The sequence below is a fragment of the Falco biarmicus genome, chromosome 4, assembly GCF_023638135.1.
Source record: "Falco biarmicus isolate bFalBia1 chromosome 4, bFalBia1.pri, whole genome shotgun sequence".
Classification (NCBI taxonomy): domain Eukaryota; kingdom Metazoa; phylum Chordata; class Aves; order Falconiformes; family Falconidae; genus Falco; species Falco biarmicus.
Genome location: NC_079291.1, coordinates 56,217,015 through 56,231,899, shown reverse-complemented (window position 1 = coordinate 56,231,899; position 14,885 = coordinate 56,217,015). Strand labels below are relative to the sequence as shown.

Genomic DNA, 14,885 nt, shown 5'->3' with positions numbered 1-14,885 from the left:
CACTTGTTATCCTTTCCATTTTAGCCTTACTGCTTTCTGGCATTGGTAAAGCACTTGAACATTTCTTACCGCCTACACTCTTCAGGGTCATTCGCTTGGCTCGGATTGGGCGAATACTGAGACTCATCCGGGCTGCCAAAGGAATTCGTACCCTGCTTTTTGCCTTAATGATGTCCCTACCTGCTTTGTTCAACATTGGCCTCTTGCTTTTTCTGGTCATGTTCATTTATGCCATTTTTGGCATGGCTAACTTTGCCTATGTGAAGATGGAAGATGGCATTGATGATATTTTCAACTTCCAAACCTTTCCTAATAGCATGCTCTGTCTCTTCCAAATCACCACATCAGCTGGCTGGGATGGTCTTCTCAGTCCTATTTTAAACACTGGGCCACCGTTCTGTGATCCAGACGTACACGGTACTATAGGTGAATGTGGTAAACCTGCCATAGGTATTATTTATTTTGTAAGTTATATCATTATATCATTTCTCATAGTTGTAAATATGTATATAGCTGTTATTCTGGAGAACTTCAATGCTGCTACTGAAGAAAGTGCAGAGCCCTTAGGGGAAGATGACTTTGACATCTTTTATGAAATCTGGGAGAAGTTTGATCCTGAGGCAACTCAGTTTATAACTTTCTCTGCCCTTTCAGACTTTGCAGATGCTCTGGCTGAACCTTTACGTGTACCAAAACCAAACAAAGTTGAACTCATAGCAATGGACCTGCCTATGGTCAGTGGAGACAGGATCCACTGCTTGGATATTTTGTTTGCTTTTACCAAAAGAGTGTTAGGAGATTCTGGGGAGCTGGATACTCTAAAAGTGCAAATGGAGGAGAAGTTCATGGCTGCCAATCCGTCAAAAAAATCCTACGAGCCGATCTCTACTACACTCAGACACAGACAAGAGGAAGCATCTGCCACTGTCATCCAGCGTGCCTACAGGAGTCATTTGCTCCTGCGCTCCATAAAGCAAGCTTCTTACCTGTATCATCACAGAACTTGCAGTACTGACACTCTTGGAAGTGCTGCTCCAGAAAAAGAAGGACTTATTGCATCTATGATGGGTGAAAACTATGGTAGGAGTCCTGACAAGTCTGAAACGTCCTCAGCATCCTTTCCTCCATCATATGACAGTGTCACAAGAGCCAGTAGTGGCAATCTCATGGTTGAGAATGGAGAAATTACAGGTAATCAACAATCTCCAAACATTAAGTAGTTCATCAGTGACAATGTTGTTAAGAATATTTTTAAATGTTCACAGAAGCTGATATTGTAAATACATGTCAGCTGCGGCAGCCTCCCTATTAAACAGTCTGTTGATCGTGATCAGGTAACTCTGGTAGCTGCTAAATTGTAGCCTTTGGCTCTATGTACAGCTTTGTCTAATATTTACATGAGCAGAGAAAGGTTTTGGATCTGTTTGATCAAGGGCACCCCACTGCAAAGCAGGTCCCACAGTACCTGAGTGCTGCGGCATATTTGCAGCACTGATGGGTAATGTCTGCTGACATCACCCCCCGTGCAAGAAGCAAAGAAAAACCCAAGCACCACCAGATCTCCTGGAGAACAGAAAAAGGGATGTCGTGTTACATTGCTGAAGGGAAAGGAGCTAAAATTTACCCTTAGTCCATTCCTACTTGATACTCTTAATATAAAACTGTTAAACAAATGGCTGCTGATTTTTATTTTGTTTTTAATGTTTGGGGACTGATGCACCACAAACATAGCCACTGCATGATCCACAGATATGCCACAGTGTAGTGGACTTCTTTCAGTATGATCGATTTACAGAATAGGTCATGGCATGTATGCTATTGTAGTTGTGATACTGCAGCTTAATGAAATAAATACAACTCTTCGTATTACAGAAGTTGTACTCAGCTGAGTAAAACCTTGCTTTGTATTTTGTCTGTGAGGATTATGTTTTTTTAACCTGTTTCCTCTGGCAGCAAGGTGAAGGCAGCCGTGCTGTGTGTCTATCAGTCACTCCGTAACAAATTGTGCTTGTTACATACTTTCCTCAAACTTTACAGAATGCTCAAATTTCATGCTCGAGTTCATGCTGCCAGTGTGGTAGAGAAGAGGGACAAAATTAAGCATTTCTAGTGGGGGGAAACTGTCGCCATCACTTCAACCACTCCCTTAGACATCACAAACCCAGGCTGGGGAGCACCCCATGGGCCCCATCTGGACTGCCTTTGGTCATGGTGGTGAGCATCATCCGTGGCCATGGAGTGAAGCCTTGACATAAGGTAGATGTGTCCCATTGGTGGTAGGAGCCTTTCCCTCTTATGCTTGTACTTCTCTGATGGGAGGACCAGTTTTCTCTTGCTTGCAAAGAAAAGAAATCAAAATACGACTAATGTAGACAATTAGGAAATCTGTGTTGAAGCATTTCGCTGTGGGGTTAACATAAGACTAAGGATGTAATCATAAATTCTAATTCTCTTGAAACTGTGTGTGCACATGGTCTGTCGTGATCCTCACTGCATTTTCCTTGTAAAGTTCTTTATCTTCATGTCCTTAGTAGCTTGGGCTTCTCAAAAAACCACATGCCCAAACTGCACCGTCTTTTGTCTTTTGTGCATGTACTTTGGAGATACTTCCAGCTGATGCACTTCACTGTCCAATGGCTGTTGTGTTATCCTTTGTCATGCACTAGGCATAGTCATAAATTAACCTTGACACTTTAATTTCTCATTTAAACTTCAAACACATTACACACAAGCTAGCATAAGATGCTTTTTATTTTTCTTAGTTGCAAGGTTGTGGCTGTGTACTCGCTCTTGGATTTGGCAGGTTCTGGCAAGGCTTGGGTGAGCTTTTCCCTCCACACTGATTTCAGCCAGAAAGGACACTGGGTTTTGCGACTGAGTGGGACCTGGTGTACACTTTGCTTGCAACCTGCAGCAAGTTGCCTACTCTCTTCAACACCCCTTCTCTACGGTGGCAATTATATGTCCTGTCTTGTGTCACTTTCTTCTTCTCCTGTCTTTATCACCTCTTCAGATTGTGAGCATTTTGGACAGAAATTCTCTTTTACTATGAATGGTAAATTACACCTAACAATGAGACTGTTTTCAGTTAATACTCTCTGAACACTGATTGCAAATAAATAATATTTATAGTACTTTTTTATTTTCTCCATAGTATTCCCTTAGCTTCTCCTAGCCATTCCTGGCATCATAACATCTTTAGTTTTGACTAATAGTCCCTCAGATTTTAAGGTAGGTACAGTGAATCTGCATTATACCAGAGAAGTCAACAGCTCTGTGCCATTGGAACCCAGGGGCCTCTATCCCTTCATAATAAAAAAAATAAAATTAACAATTACAAAATAATTTTAAAAATTAAATGGGTTTAGTTGTCTAAAATGATTGTTAAGCCACTTGCCCAGTTTGTGACCCACCACAGTTCAGGAGCGGACCACATGGTACTTGTGAGATGGTGTTTCCCAGCTCCAGCCTGTTCAATATCTGCTTCCCATGGCATGTGGGGTCCACGGAGAAAGCAGGAATGAGCCACATACACCATTACCATCGATTTGGGTGTGCACAGAACAGTCCTGACATCGCATCCACTCATGAGTTTATGCATTTAAACACATCGGTACCCAAAGGTAGTGCAACTTGTCTTGGCCCGTGTGTATGCCAGGAAGGGGCATTTTTGATAGTAAGACTAGTTTCTGGACAGTCAGCTGCATACAAGCCTCACTGAATTCCAGCTGTCTGGGAAGGCCACGCTGGAGCTGAGTCACAGCTCCACCAGTGTAGGAAATCGGATGCAAAAGATCTTTTGGTACCCTAAGCGAATTGTTTATTAGTGCAAGAAATGACAAGTACCCCTCTAGGGTGAATTTTACCTTTCTGCAGAAACACTTCTGAGTAAAGGTGATATCGTTTTGAGGAAGGCAAGTCTCTTGCCATGTTCTTTAATCCTTCTGCTTCTCCTCTGAACTCTCTCAATTTTGGATCCTAGTGATGTCCATACTAAAATCCCGGTTTCTTGTGATGGCCATATGGCATACTGTCTTGATTCCAGTTGGATTGCTGTCCTTTTTGGTCATACTGAAGACTTTTTCACATGCTTGCTCCCTTTTAGCTGCTTTTTGTAAAATTTTTAAAAAGGTTATTAACAGAGGCAATGAAAACATGAGGTCTGAGAGCTTTTCCCTTTGACAGTCCATGAGAAACACCAGCTTGATGGTTCTGTCTGTTCCTTTGATAGTGACGTAGGACAACAAATACGCCAATGAAGGGCATGAGAATACCAGAACGACTGTAACTCTCTGTAGTGGGCTTGACTTCACTACCTAAAGCACACACATTTTTCACAGGTAATCAAAGTAAAGTAATGGAAAGACCATGAATATTTGTACCCCAGTCAAAAGAGTTTGTTTTTTTTTTTTTAAAGAAAGGACTACTGGGAACTAAACAAAAAAAAAGCTACATTCTTCAGCAAAATTGAGGATCTGTAGCCAAGCTAGACTGACTTTACCATTAGAGACTGTCATTAATCATGGGACAATGTGGCTGATTTGTTTCAGTATTTCTCAGGTTTGGGGCAAATCAATGATACTGCATGGCATGAAACTTCTTGCACTTGAAATAAAAGAGAATTTTTTTCCTCCCATCCCTTTGCAGTTCAACAGTTGTGAGCTAAAACTGGATCAAGTGCAGAGAAACAGTATAACTAGTGTATAACAATCTATGTTATGGAAAGATATATAACAATCTATGTTATGGAAATATATGTAACAATCTATGTTACGAAAGAAGATTCAAGTTTCGTTTGTTCAGCCTAGAAATAACAGTTGAGAGGATAAATCATAAATCTTAGTAAATAAGGCACATGGGAAAATATGGGAGAGGGAGCACTGTGTTTAAAAGAAAGACAAACAAAAAAGTCAGGGAAAAAATTACCCTGAAAATTAGAAGTGGCTTCTATTCTTTAGAGGATGGAGTCATGAAGTTGCTTTGCAGCAGGAGCAGAGGACCCAGTCCAACCCCAAGGTGAATAGTTCCACAGTTCTTCAAGAGATTATGTGCCTTGGCACTTTCAAGGGGATCTGTGACCCCTTGGCTCCTACCCAAAACTCTCTGAATTGAATACAATTAAGACCGGGATCTACAACAGGACGGTGAAACTTGTTGAATGCTTCCTCCTAGTGGTTTTAGCTCAAAATGACATGTTCGAAGTGAAAAAAAACCAAACAAAAAACAAACCACAGTTGTAGCCTCTATCTCAACTATAGAGATTGAAACCTAAAGAGATAAATAACTGGCTTATAAAGGAGTATTATCAGCAAGCAGGGAGCTTAGAGGGCGTGGGAGGAAGAATTATGCTAAAAGAAAGTCACATTTTAAAGGTCAGAAAGTTAAATGAGTAAGAATTTCCAGTGTAAAAGAGAATCAGATCATGAATGGGAAGCTGAAATAAATAACTCATATATACAAGAAAGAATAATAACAAATAAATAAGATGTGGAATGGGCTTAAAATGGGGCACGGATGAGGTTTTGGACAGCTTTAGGGTTAAAGATTATCTATACATGTATGATAAAGGTTAGGTAAACAGTCTCCTTCATTTTCAGTGAAGATGCTGTTCAATATGGGATTGTATTTTCCTTGGCTAACAAGAAGTGTTTGAATGGAAATGTGAGTGCAACCATGGAAGAACCTAGAAGGGAATTAAAGCCTTTTTGGCTTTAATCATTGAGAATGGGCACATGAAACTGCAGATTTGTCAGTAAGGATTTTGAGAGAATCTGTCAAATCAGGACAGGTAGCAGGAGTGAAAAAAAATCCACAAAATCCAACCCAAATGTAATACTTAATTTGAAAAAGATGTAACAAGCAACTCAAGCAATCAGAGACTTGCTAATCTGAACTGAGCGTGTTGCAGGGCCATGGGACACATTTTAAAGGGGAAATAATGAAAGACTTGAAGCAAAGTGAAAAATTGAATGAAATAGGTTTGAAATCTATTTACTAAGAAAGAATAATGTGGTAAATCTTATCCACTGGTATTCTGATAAACAATAATGTAATAGGACAGAGCATAAAGTCCTCTACTGGGGGCCAAATGGGAACATTTGCTACCAGGTGAGGGAAACAACAGAGCACTATGAAGAGCTGGATAAATTACAGAAACAGAATGTTTGTGATGCATAGTGTGGTGCAATCATGAGATGGACAAATGCAAGTGAAGATCCATCAGCTGAGACACAGTCCATGGAGTGCAGGATGCAATAATACAGCGGGAAGGCATGGGTGAGGTTGCATCTGCACCCATGCATGTGCTGGTAAATGATGCTCAAGAATCATACAAATCAAATAAGAATTAAAGGGCTTCTACAATAGACAGGGGATTAGAAAGGCTTTATAAAGAAGCCTGGAATCCTAGTTTATTTAATCCCACAAAATGAAAATCAGGAGGAGAGCTGTGACTGTTCTGGAGAGGGGAATAAATGCCAGTGAGGGTTAAACCAGAGTATTGAGCAATGCTTATTTTTAATACAACCTTCATCAGCCACCCTTCCTCTCAGTGTACTAAAGGCATGCAGTTTCCCTGTGGTGAGTTTTCCCAATGGGAACTTTACATGATCCCGTGGCTATGGGCCAGGCCTCTGGCACAGAGAAAAGCTGGAAAATGCACCTAGAAAATTTGTCATCTGTACCCTAGTGCTCTCAAAGCACAAGTTGCTCCAGCAGAACAAGACCAAATCATCCAAATTGTGTTGGCTTATCCCATCCAGTCAATTGAGATGATGGCCCCTAACTGAGACCTTATATGTGTTGGCACAGCAACACCAGAAGGTGGAAAGAGATTTTCCTGCAACAAGTGCAAAATAACTTTTGCAGGAGGATATAGCAGCAGAGGCTAGTATGTTCACAAGTCGTGTACAGGACAAATGTGAATACAATTGCAGGCAAATAGGTGCAGAAGCTTGTTGGACAGGTGCTGAACTAAGGCTTGTGCAAGCTGATATAAAAAGTAGATCCAGAGGGTCTGCTTTTGGATAGCATAAGCACAAATTGAGTGACCTTAACATAGGTTGATATGTTATGGTTATGTCATGTTGCCACTGAAAGGCACTGGAAGCACAGGTTTAAACACTGCCAAATATCCTGCAGGTGAGCGTTGGGCTGCATTTGACTAAATGGGTTACAGCTGGGGTTACAGCTCTTGACCTGAAGACATCACAGAGAATGTCTGCCCACCTGGCAATTTGTTTCACAGTTCATTAGCCTTACACTTAAAGCACAAGCTTACTTTTTCATTTAAATTAGCTTGACTTCAGCTCCAAACTACTAGTTCTTGATATACCTTTAATGCTACATTAAAACATTCTTTAGTACCTGTTATTTTCATTCGGTGAAGGCATTTCTTCACTATCACCTCTCTATTTATTATTTTAATGTGAGCGGAATGACCTCTTAAAGCCTCTCGCACAAGCATTTTTCTCATCAATCAAATAATTTTTTGGCTCTTTTCAGTGTCTTCCTTTACCTGACCCATCAATACAATAGCTACTGCCTGTCATGGCTGTTACAGCCCTGAGAATATGCAGCCAATTTTCCCTCTTCTGGGAGCTGAAGAGCAGGAACCAACTGTCAGGAGCTTTATGACACGTGGCTAGGAAAGAGTTAATCCATGCAGCCATCAGGAGCCAGCTGCAAGCTATAAAAGATGGAGGGAAGAAAAAAAAAAATAAAGGAGAAGATAGCTGAGGGTAGAGGTGAATGTCTGGGAGAAAGGTGTCTTGTCTCTGTTAAGGTAAGGTAGGGGAGAGCTGGGTGCTTTTTGGGGAGGAGGAGAAGCAGCAGCAGTGGTAGTGGTTTGAGGCTTAGCAACTGGAGGTAGATTTGGACTGGATGACTCTGGTTAAGGTGTGAGCTTCTGTGGGTGGGAGGTTCTCAAGGAGGTGACCCACCTGCCCTGGTAAGCTAGGGAGTGCCTTGATGTTTTATTCTGGTGTCCAGCTCCCTGGTGGGAAGAGGTGACCCTGTGCTATGAGGGACCAGGTTGAGTCTGAGCCAGCCCAGAAAATGGGTGTCTGGCAGTATGGTGAGGAGAAGCAGCTGGGCTTGCTTCTCAAAAGAGCATATGTTTTAATATTTAAAGGAGAAATTTCAGTCAATTGTTCAGTGTATCTCTTAATAGTATTAGTAACCTGCAAATGTTTGGTTTGCTTCATATTTTCTCCCCTCAAATCAACAGTTAATCTTGAAAGGAAACATCTTTCCTGATGTAGGGAGCGTTTGCATAGTTAAGTTTTAGATCAAATCTGCTGGTGATTCCCAAACATCTTCTCAGGCAGCTTCTACATCGCCACCCCTACCCCTCAAAAAAATGGGGAAGATACCAGCTAGATCTGTTCCCTTGTTCTGGTTTGGTACTTCTCCAAGGCTGAGCCCACTGCTGGCTGTGAGAGCCCCTGGGGCAGCCAGGCCTCTGTTCACATCAAGTGTGCATGATGCAGTTCACACCTCAGGCTCATGTTTTTGGCAGATATTTTATCTCTATGAGGTTCAAGTCATATTTCCAAATTTCTCCTCACAGTGTGAATCACAGCTTGATTCTGTGAAATGAGAACTGGGTGCCTGATGTGATGCTGCATCGCAGGTCTCGGCACAGGAGCAATCCTGTGCCACAGATATCTCTGGAATGGTAAAGAAGTGGCCTTGTTGGATGGTTGGATTCAGGAAATGGTGCTAAGACATGTGTAATGCCATGACAGTGTTTCCATTGATACCCCTGACTGCAGGGCAACCTCACCAAAGTGTGCTTGTTCAACCCCAGCTGTGCTCCCGCTCTGGTATTAACAGAGCACAGTGATGTGGGGTCTGTTGTTCCCTATAGATGTTATAACCCATTGACTGTTAATGTTTCACTGGATCAGGTATCACATATTGCATGCTGTGCTTGTTGACATTGATTTTTAGGATCAATATATTTAATTAAAGTGGAGGATGCCAAAACTCTCTTTCACGCAACTGTGTTTGGCAGTTATGAGCAAGAGTGACTGCTATTAGGCTCCTGAAAAACACGTGGCTTTCTCCTGAGCTAAAGATGGCTACACAAGTAAAACGAAATCCCATGAAAAAGCCCTGTGCAGGACAAGATGTGGCCATGCTACAAATTGAGATGACTGAAACTATGACCACCAAAAAGAGATCTTTTGGGCCCTGCTGCAAAATGCATCAGCAAGCACTGCTGCCCCCCCTGATGGTGAGAAGCCAGGGGAGGCTGGTGGGGCTGAGGATGTCTCTATTCCCTTCACATGGCTCTTCTTACCAGTATCGGCTGGCCTAGAGTTAATCTTCTTCCTAGTAGCTAGTGAAGTGATGTGTTTTGGGTTTGGTATGAGAGCAATGTTGATACTGATGTTTTTAGTTGTTGCCAATATTTATACTAAGTCAAGGATTCTTCAGTTTCTTGGTCCCTGCCAGCAAGAGGACTGGATGGAAAACTGGGAGGTGACACAGCTAGGTAAACTGACCCAAACTAGTCAAAGTAATATTCCATACTGTATGACATCATGCTGAGTATATATAAGCTGAGGGAAGAAGAAGGGGGCGGGGGGGACACCACACACTTGGCATTGTGGTGACGCGTGATGGAGCCCTGCTTTCCTGGAGATGGCTGAACACCTGCCTGCCCGTGGGAAGTAGTGAATTGATTCCTTGTCTTGCTTTGCTTGCATGGCTTTTGCTCTACCTATTAAATTGTTCTTATCTCAACCCTCAAGTTTTGTATTCCTTTTTGATTCTCCTTCCCATCCCTCTAGGTGAGGGGAGAGGGAGTAAATGAGTGGTTGTGTGGTACCTAGTCAACAGCTGGGGTTAAACCACGACAACTAGATTTGACCATACTGCATCATGCACTTGGGTTTATACACAGGCCAGTCTTCTGCAAGAGCATTTGTCAGATTCTCCAGGCAGGGAGCAGGATGCTTGATCTAAACCACATGGACTTAAACATGTAGCACCTATTTCCATCTAAGTTATGTGTAGCAGGTACAAAATAAAATTTTAACTTATCCTACCTTATTTATCTACAGGACAAAGAAGTTACTCAATTTGAATACTTTCTTTAAAGAACTATTTCCCTCCCCCGCCTCCCCGTTCTTCCCTGAAGTTTCTGGATGTATTTTTGAGTGACTTTTTTTTCAGGGAAAAAAACAGCTGGCAAATTTTCAAGTTCGTATGGCAACTGGCTCCCTCTTCCATTGAGGCCACAGCACAGCAGCAAGAAAAATTGTAGTGATTCCCACCATCACCCAGAAGTAAGTTAATTTCAGCTGTTAATTCATTTTTAATTTGTCTGGGAAATTTTTACACACTTCTCATTTCTTCAAGCAATTCCTGTGTTAGGGCCTCAGATGGAATAATTTGATTGATGGTGTTGAGCCCATTTATAACAGCTGAGGACCTTGTCTGCTAAAATCATCATGAACTAAACCAAAGTTATGGGGGTTTGGTTTTGTGGGTTTGGGTCAGTCATGAGACAAACTAATATGAAAATTTTAAATTGGAAATGATCCAGAATTTTTTTCCCATTTTGATTAAACTGCTTTGAGCCAATCTTATGTGTATTACCTAGCCTTTCAGGAAATACCATTGTACCCTCTACTACTTAAATTCTGCAAACTTCTTTAAAAATCGGTTTTTCATTTATTTCCACAAGCCTTAGCAGCCTATTAGCTGACATCAATCTCAACATCTCCTCCAAACAACACCTCTTCAGAAAAATAAACTCATTACAGAGCAGTTTACTGGGCACTACCCTTGATCCCATGGTCTCTTTCTAGAGTGCACCTGCAGGCACTGCTCTTTACTCAGGACAATACAGTTTCCATCTTTCTCTCAAGCTGAGAAAAAGCTGAAGTATGGCGGCTCTTACAGAGAGAAAAATGTCAGAAAAATTTTAGGAAGTAGGCACTTTTCAGGTAGTGGCTATTTTATAGGTGGGGTCTTCTGGTTATGTTTATGGCAAGATCTTCACGCTTCCAGGAGAACTGGTTGGTGTTATAGGTTTGTTGAAGTGAAGGGACGTGGGGGGAAAACAACCAACCAAAAATAAAAACCTTAAACAAACCACCAAAGTCCCATATATATATGTGTGTGTATATATTCACCCAAAATAAACCCCAATTCAATAAAAATAATGCTGAGATTTCTGGCTGACTTGCTTGCTTCAAGGTATAGAAAGCAAGTGGGAGGACTGGGACTGGGCGCTTCTGTGTCTTACTGCTCACAAGTCAGCTCAGGCAGGAAGAGCCCTGTAGAAGACCTGCATATTTATGTATTTGGTTTACGTGGTGAGGTAAACACAATACAATTTATCAGTAATACAGGACAACATCAACTTTAGGCTCATGACACAGTCAATGCAGGGGAGAAAGGCATCTCCAGAGGCTGATTGATCTTGTCCGCCTAGGGATGGGTAATCACATATATCTTTCCACTGATCCTTTGGCAGGGAGACATGATATGACTTATTTAGACTTGGGCTTGGGTCTAACTTTCAGACACCTTAATGGAAGCACACAAATCCCACTATAACTCACACTAGACTGGAAAAAAATGCACAGACCTCATAGCTGTAAAGCACCAACCTCTGATGGGTTTACTGGAAAGTCAGTTTGGGGAGAAATCTAAGACTCTGCAGTGAGCCCAAGTCTGCTTAGTCTAGTGAGTAGCCTCCTTTGTTTCAGTCTCAGTTTCTTTTAGTGTGTTAAAGCCCTAAACTGGTCTCCTGTATCTAATGAGATAACAGGGCTGAGGCATATTTGTGCTGCATTTCTCAGACAAGCCCTTACTAGGCATATTGTTGTAGCCAAGTTTTCCAAGCGTGTGGACTTGAAGAGTTCATCTTGCTTGGTGGGTTTTTTTGTTGGGTGTTTGTGTGTGCTGGTTTTTTTTTTAAGAAATAACTGCTTTTGTTTGCTTATCTATTGTACAAGCTGGGTTTCATAGCTGCACTTGTCTTTGTGTTGGATAATAAACTTGAGGTGTGAAGTGAGGCTGTAGAGTGGTGGGATGTTCCTGGGGAGGGACTGATATGAGCGAGTTACTGGTGTCAGCGTATTTTACAAAAATAGTAAAATAGTGACCCCACTTGTAAGAAAAAATGGGGCAAACTGTCACTCGGTTCAGAAGTGGGTACCTGCCTCTTACATATATTTACGCTTCAACTTTTCCTTTACTTCAAACCATCTGTTTAAACCAGCTTTTGTGTTTTGTCCTTCTCTTTTGAACAAGAGTACAGAAAAAGCCAAGAAGTGAAAATGTGTTAGAAAAAGCAAAATACAAAAAGTGGCAGGCGGTGGGAAGTGCTTCTCCAGCATCAGTCCTTTCTGTCAGGCTCCCAGGTGCCCACAAGACAGGCCACTCCTGAACACATGCAGCTCTTTCGGTCACCAAAGTAAATTGTTAGGATTTTGGGGTATTGTCTCTAGGTGGCTGTGTTTTGTGTTGAGGACAGCGATTCCTTTCGAAATATATGGCAGAAACCCCAGTCCTATCCCAGATGAAATAATAAATAAAAGTTAAAAACAAAAAACACCCTCTCAGAGAGCACTCAGACCCTGTGGAGGGGGAAAAAAAATTGGACTTTGCTTGATGCTGAGGAGAGCATTCAATATCCAGCAAGGGTCTGACCCTGCACTAGGAGGGGGTCACCTTGGAAAGCAAAATGTAGTTGTTCCATGTGTGCATTGATGACCTTTAATGGTAGGTTTCCAGTCAAGGGCAGTACAGTTCTTAAAGGCTCCATTTGTTCAGAGGTAGGGTATTGCATTAAGGATGAAGTATGAAAAGCTGAGAGCCTTGAGCAATTATAGCTTTGTTTAAAATCCTCTCCAGAGGCAAACCAGAAGGATTCAAAGAATTCCTTGATTTTTTAACAGAGCAAACGTTTGGTTGCTTGGAAGACCCGGGGACTTTGCTGTAGTTTATCCCGGCAGGTAATCTGGGCTGCTGCATTAGCAGTCAAATCCCGGTTGAATGCTGTCCTCCTCCTGCCCTTTATCATTGTGAGTGGCAGGCTGGCTTATTACATTAGATTTCCAGGTGGTTTATGCTGGAGGGGCCTCTTGTACAGGCTCTAACTTTGTCTCAGGTCTAGTTTGGTCTAAAAACTGCTTGCTGGGGAAAGGAAGATGAGGTGGAAATTGGTGGTGGGACCTGGTGGAAGTTTTAATTTCGAAGTAGGAATGGGAAGGAGAGGGATGAGAAGTTTGCAAACTGTGCTTGCAAACAGGCAAAGAAGAGGAGAAAGCCCGGGGGGGGGGGGGGGGGGAGGCTAGTTGCTTGACTCTTCACTTGGGCAAAAGAGGTGGCTGGTGGATGTATTTGGTAATTATTTCTGGTTGGGGATGGTGGAGATCTGCACATAAGTGTCTCCTTTGGATTTGTGGGTGGCTTTTGGATTCCCCAAGTAAGGAATGAGTCACTCCAACAACCCACCAGTTTGTGAGCACCTCTTTGTCATTGAATCCTTTTCTACTTATAACCTTCCATGCAGGCTTTTGCTGGCCACCCATCTTCCTATTGCCTTCATCCCGCCAGGAGGATGAGTGTCAGCACTCATGCGAACAATCCCTGAAGGCAACAGGGCTCAGACAAGTTGCCTGTGTAGCTACAGTTTCAGGATAAGAGTTTCAGTTGGAAAGAGCTTTAGAGGGCAGGCCCCATGTCCACCCGGGGCTCCTTAAGCTGCTCAGCTTGAAGATGCTGAAAAATGCTAATGAGAGTTCCTGAATTCAGTCAAACCTTCCTCTTTCCAGAAGGCAAGACTCTGTTATCAGATCTCTGTGCTGTTGCAGTAGACTTGGGTTGGAAATGGATGGAGAAGCAGGTATGCTAGGGAAAAGTGACCAGAAAGAAATCGTCTGGTGGGCTGGAGACTTTTGCAAGCAAAACAACATGGGCAGTCAAACCCCTGCAGCCTACACCCCCGGGACTGGCAGCTTAGTAAGTACAAGGGTGAAAAGATCAGTGAGGACACAGAGGGGTAAAGATGATGCAGAAACCTTACAGGAAACCCTACAAGGAAAGAAGGAGCAGGATGATAACTCAGTTTAATTTCTCCCAGATTTGTCAAGCTTTTATCAGAAATTCCAAGCCACTTAACCACTTGTAACCACAATTTGCCTGAGACCTGACACATGCAAACATCAATAGGTCTAGAGCAGTCCAGAGGAGGTCCACACGATTATTCCTGTGCTGAAAGACATTGTGGTCGTCTTTGCCTGGCTACATTGGGTCTTCCTACCCCAAGCACTTCACAGAAACTGAAGTGGCAGTGTCTAAATACAAACTAATAGGCGTTAGAATTAATTAAAAGATTCAAAGGGAAATGGTTCATGGTTCATGATTCATGTAAAATATTAAGTAAATGTACTGGAAGGAAGCTTGACCTTAATTAGTCTAAAATGGAGGAAGGAGAGCATGTTGGACTTCAGTGGAAGAAAGAAGAGGGATCAGGGTACTAAATGCAGAAAATTACTTCATCACTTTGAATTTCCCTCCAGTCCTTGTGTGGATCTTCTTCTCTGCTCTTCTCTTTGCTCATGCCTTCAGGTGCACCTGAAGGCATGCTTCCAGCTGCAGGCGTGCAGGTAGTGTTGGAGCAAAACCAACTAACCAACTTTATCTGAGTCTGTTGGAGATTTTTTTTTTTTCTTTTTGGATGTCTTTAACACAATGAAATGCAAAAGACAAGCCAGTACTAGTTTCAGCCTGGAAAGATACCTTGGAGATCCTCTGTATAATGTGCAAGGGGTGGCTCTGGAAGCAGAAGCAAGGCAAGGATTTGCTTAAAATGCCTGTGCAAGGAAAGGAAAACATGTGGCAAATGTGATTTTGTATCA

General features: G+C 42.3%; 1 protein-coding gene across 1 annotated transcript in view; it reads left to right on the top strand.

Annotated features, from left to right (window-relative positions):
* Positions 1-4,150, top strand: part of LOC130148969 (sodium channel protein type 5 subunit alpha-like) — a 46,443-nt gene extending 42,293 nt beyond the window's left edge. The window contains exon 28 of the mRNA XM_056338169.1: positions 25-4,150. Coding sequence (XP_056194144.1) covers positions 25-1,220 — 1,196 coding nt within the window. The 3' untranslated portion in view covers positions 1,221-4,150. The remainder of the gene's footprint in view (positions 1-24) is intronic.
* The last annotated feature ends 10,735 nt before the right edge of the window (positions 4,151-14,885 follow it).